Source organism: Charadrius vociferus, unplaced genomic scaffold (assembly GCF_000708025.1).
Source record: "Charadrius vociferus isolate BGI_N301 unplaced genomic scaffold, ASM70802v2 scaffold78, whole genome shotgun sequence".
In the NCBI taxonomy this organism is placed as follows: Eukaryota; Metazoa; Chordata; class Aves; order Charadriiformes; family Charadriidae; genus Charadrius; species Charadrius vociferus.
In genome coordinates, this window is record NW_009649927.1 from 587,661 (window position 1) to 592,981 (window position 5,321).

At 45.8% G+C, this 5,321-nt stretch overlaps 1 protein-coding gene across 1 annotated transcript in view; it reads right to left on the reverse strand.

The window, feature by feature from the left end:
• Positions 1-5,184, reverse strand: part of URB2 (URB2 ribosome biogenesis 2 homolog (S. cerevisiae)) — an 18,000-nt gene extending 12,816 nt beyond the window's left edge. The window contains exons 1-3 of the mRNA XM_009891134.1: positions 5,059-5,184; positions 3,693-3,869; positions 9-2,623 (exon numbers count right to left, since the gene is read on the reverse strand). Coding sequence (XP_009889436.1) covers positions 9-2,623; positions 3,693-3,869; positions 5,059-5,184 — 2,918 coding nt within the window. The remainder of the gene's footprint in view (positions 1-8; positions 2,624-3,692; positions 3,870-5,058) is intronic.
• Between the last annotated feature and the right edge of the window lie 137 nt (positions 5,185-5,321).

Consider the following 5,321-nt stretch of genomic DNA (forward strand, 5'->3'; position numbering starts at 1 on the left):
CATTCCTGCCAGCTTGCAGGCACCTCAGGAGGTGGAAGCAGGTACTTAAAAACTTCATTACTAACAGCTTGCTGCAAGAGACACTAGCCCTGGTATTGGTTAGCAGGGACAGTAGCACCAGAAAACACCGGGTACAGTCAGAGGGAAGAAGACTGTCTAGTTTCAGAAGGGAAGCAATTTCTAGCAAACCCAAGCAACTTTCTAGCTGACTTTCTTTCAAGATGAGAGGGCAGCTGTTTTTTGCTAACAATAGTATACATTGGGCAACTTTCTCCAGTGTTTTCCAAGACAAGCTGAGCTCATCCTTCAGCACTTTGTTCTCTGATGGTGCTTCCAACAGGTCAACAGGTCTGCAAGGAGCCAGGATTTCTTCATGCCAAGGAATATTACCTGCAGACAGCTGTTGAAGTGGGAGATCTACTGAATCCCTGGCAGCAGAGGGCAGCACCCTAGCGAACTGATGAATAAGACTGGTTAGAAAAGTACACTGCAGGACTGTCATTTCCGGGAGAAAGGAGCTGTGCATCAAACCGAGAGATATCTTTCCAGTGCTCATGGAAGGCTCCTGGTCTGCGGCAGCTTCCTGAGCTTTGGGCAATACTAATGTCTCTAGAAGCACATTTGCAATATACTTTACATCTTCCAGTGAAATATACGGCAATAGGATAGTCAGGTTGGAGATGACAAGGTGCCAGTGGGCCGTAGGGTAGGTGAGATCACTTATCGCGCTGATATCTCCATCCCATGGTTCAGATTCCCCCCTGCTCATTCTGGACCTCCCAGACTCCAGGATGAAAGCTGCAGCATGCTGTAAGGCCTGTAGGTCAGCTTTGGTCTGCATTAAGATCATCTTCATTTTCTGAAGCATGAGCAGTTCTAAGCAATATTTACTAGTGGAGGCAAAACTATTTGCAAGTTCCATGACTCTCTCCCAGCGCTGCTCCTCCACACCAGAGAGGAAAGCTGGAACACTCCAGTGCCTTGCAGCAGATGCAGTAACGGCACCAGCAAATTCAGCTGCTGGAGATACGTATTTACTGCAACTAACACCAAACAAAGTGTCTACCTCAACCCAAGTGTAAACAAGGAGGAAAGCAGAGTCACTGGCCTTTCTTAGCCAAAGGTCTGACTTCTCTTCCTCTCTTCTAGAAGCCTGCAGCAACTCCATCAGTGGCTGAATTATTCCTTTCTGCATCTTTGCCAGCAGACTCTGAGTGCGAAGAACCACAGGGGAAGGAGTGACATCATCTAGGCTCCTCATGTTGAACAGAAAAGCATGCAGCACCGAGCTCACTGACAGCAGCTTCAAGGCCATGTCAGCTGACCCTTCAACAGCATGAATGATTAGGGGCTGGCATTTCTCCACAAAGAGACACAGAATGTCCAGAATCTGGTTGGGTGGCAGTTCAAGGAGGCACTCACGAAGCTTTACTGTCAGGCCAGCAGAGAAGACAGGCAGCCTCAGTTCACCAGCAGCTGGCCGGCAAATGACTGTCAGCACCTCCTCAAAGAGCCGTGGGAACTGTCGCAGCTTGGAGTAAGTCTGAAACACGGTGTTGATGAGAGCCTCCTGGGGCTTCTTTGTACGCGGCTCGGAGACCTCGGCATCAATCCAAGCTGAGGCTACTAAGTCATCCAAATCTGGCTCTACTATAAGGTGGTTTAATGACATCAAGAGTTTGAGACACCTGAACCAAGCAGGGATGGAAGCTTGGGAGTGACTCACCAACATCCGTGCTAGCTTGCGGTAAAACCCAAACTGTATCTCCTTGTGCCGGATACGGTCACTGGCAACATTATAGATATCACTGCTTAGCACCAAGTTCAGAAGCTGTTCCAAAGCAAGTAGCTCTGTGCTCCAGTCTGCAGGGGAGAGCGTATCCTCCCTCACACCCTGCTGTAGGCCAGGGAGCCTGAGACAGCCAAAAAGCCTGTTGAGCATGTGGAAACACAGAAGGTGGTTTTCTGCCTTACAGTACGAGTCCAGAAAGAGCTTATAGAGCAGGGACACCGAACCAGCCACAACCGCTCCATGGAGGGCAGGTTCACAAAAGTCACTGCCTAGCTTGGTCTGTACTGTGTTGACTGGTAGCAAAAGACTTTTCAAAGCTCCTTTCTTCTTCACCTGGAGTTCCTGTTCTGGCAACAGTTCCTCTTTGTAGGATGAGAAAAGCTCAGGCTGGAATAACCCAGCCTGCAGCAAAGTTTCTACTTGGTTTCGGATTTCCCTGCTCAGGTGCTGACGCACGTGGTTGTCATCTGCTTGTGTCCAGCTCCTCACAGTCAGCAAGTGCCTCAGGAGCAGACATGGCTGGAGCAAGTGACTTGTAACTTGCCCAAACACACGATTTGGGTTGGTTTGCTGTCTCTGGATCAGGAGGTACTGAGCAAAGGTAAGCTGGAGGACGGGGAACAGCTGGGAGCCCACAGTGTCATCAGAAGCCAGCTGCTGACATGCCAGCTTGGACAGCTTGCTGAGGAGATCAACCAAGAGCTCACACTTTGCTGTGTAAATGATGGAGAGTGAAGGAGTGGAAAGAATGCCACTGGAGCAACTCAGCACTGTGCCAATGTTTTGCTGTGTTTTCTGAGAACAGGCGTCTGACAATCTTTCATTTATGACCTGAAGATTGAAAATAAAAAAACAAACCAAAACCAAACCCACGGTCAGTTTTGCACACAAAGATAAAGCTTATCATAATGAACCAACAACACCTTCTGTGAGCTCTGGTTGCAAGAAGGAAGCAACAGGGACCTGCCAACAGCTGCTGCTGGGCCTCTCTTATTGCAAGTCTCAAACTAGAAGCTCCCCTGGCCAAAACAGTGTCCCTGCATTTGTTTGCACCACAGGATGAGCAAGGAAGCCGTCCTTCAGTATGCATGCTACCAGCAAGATTAACCGTACTTGATCATAACAGTTGATCCTGCAGAAAGGCCGTAGGGGTAAATTCCCTCCCTTCTTGCAAGGTCCCCAAAGTTATGTTCCAAACAAACAACAAAAAACCACACACGACACACTTGTGTTGCCATTTTGACCGCCTTTGCAGCCATCCACTAATTGTGCCATTTCTGTAACCAGGAAGCTGAATAAGAAGCTATACTTTCTGGTTCACTTCTAAACTGTAACTGAAGTCTCCCCCATTCACTTTCAGCTGAAGCTAAAATAATTATATGATTAAGATCAATAACAATTCAGTGCCACCACCGTTCAGAGTCATCATAACAAGCTGCAAGGTCTGCTGAACAGCACATCACACTGCGCAAGTACTTAAGCCAAACACACTGATGAGACCCGAAGTGAGGGGAACTCTCTCTCTCTCCCTAAGACTCCCAGGCAAAATGGCAATATAAGCAGTAAATAACATAGAATAGCAACATATGGAACTGAGCCTTTACTTACTTATTAAAATACTTAAACCAGTTCACTCTCTGATAGTTTGAAGTTAAAAACAGAGAGCAAGATTAACTTTGAGGTTATTATTAGAATGCTGTGCCATTTTCAGCCTTAGCGCTGCACAAATACAAATTGTACCACAGAACAGAAATAGAGAAGTTTTTATTAGAGGTCCTAAAAGCCATCAGATTAATTATTATATATTTCACGTAACACCCTACACTGTGAGGAAGAGACACGTACTGTAGAAGATACGCACTGCTATCCAGCATGTCAGAAAATATTCAGTTTTATTTACCTGTGCAATTGAAAAACTGAGACCAATTGTCTTCCCACTCTTCAAGAGATTCTGTAGTCTTCTACTATGGATAACGTTGTCTAGATATGCCCAGAGTTTCTCAACAACTTCATCCTCCAGTTCAAGTTTCTTATTGTAGTATGAAACCAATGCATGGCTTACCCAATCGAGTAACACCTGTTAACAAAAGGGATAAGAAGTAATCCTTAACAACCAGCATGCCAGAACAAGACAAAAGTGATAGCTCTTCACCATTACAGTACTCATGCCTTGAGAACTGCTCTGCATCCAAGCAGAACAGGCTCTGAATGAGCAGAGAAGCCCACCCTGGTAGGTTTTAACCAAGATCTAAATTCCTAAGAGCTTTCATTCTAAATCCAGTGTTGGCCCTGTGCTTCCCTCTACCCTCCCAAGACAGCTTCCAGGAGGCAACATCCTAAGGCCCTTTCATCAGGGTATAATTCTGACATTTGATACTGAGTAACAAATGTAGTCCTTTAAATCAAAACTTAAAGAATCATACGGTTTTCACTTTCTGACAATTGTCATTCCTTTCACATCTTCCTCTTGGTATGTTTAACTTTACTACCTAGAAATTCAGGCCTAGGAATTTAGACATGTATAAATTGGAAAAGGTTGAAACCTATTAATTTAAATTATTGATTTTGAAACAAAATGATGGTGTACGGCTAAGTTTAACATTCTAAGTAACTGAAATAACAAGAACTCAAAACACTAATCTCAGAAGGTGCAAACACTAGATTCTGCAAGACTACTAGGCTGAAGGAGCAGCACAAGACACCCCTAATTCAGAGAAACACTGAACAGACCTTCAGGAAACAGGGTCAAAACAAAAGATTAGAGAGGAGGATGGGTTCCAAGCATCTGCCAAGGAGATACCCATGAACTCAGAGTGCGCTCCTTCCATGTGCACAAATTTAGAGCACCGGGAAACACGCATGCAGCTACAGTCTGTTCTCCCGGACTGAAGTTCTTGTTCTTACCCATAACCAGAAATATCAGACTTTAGAGCATCCTATATAGGCTATAATAAACAATGTTAACAACCACTCCAAAGACAATGGTTTCTCATCTATCCAGGAGACAGAGCACACACACCCCCCATTCTATAAGACTCTTTCTTCCTGCCAGCTACTTAAAAGCTGATGTTATGAAAACACTTCATACAACCACACAGAAATCAAGAGCCACCCACAATTCCCCATCAGAGCTATATTTGCACCACTACCTAGGGTCAAAAGCTTAAGCAACTACATCTGTATCTCATGAACAAATTCATCCTCAGAAGCAATTAATTATTGGGAATTTTCTTTTCTTTCGCTGTTTACCATTGAAAAGTACTTACTTGCTCTTTATTAGGAAGAACGCACTGGTGAGAAATCCACGCAAAGTGGGCGAGTTTGAGTTTGTCTTCCCAAGAAGTCTTGGCGCTCTTCAGCTTCAGGTAAATGCCGGAGTAGATGGCTGCCATGGGGACGGCACACGGGCCTCCACAGGCCAAGAGACACGCCTGAAAGAAAAGCCGAAGAGAAGGCAGTCGCACGGGAAGGCGGCCCCGCACCCCCCGCTCAGGGCCTAACCACCCCCTCCCTCCCTCCCTCCCGCCCG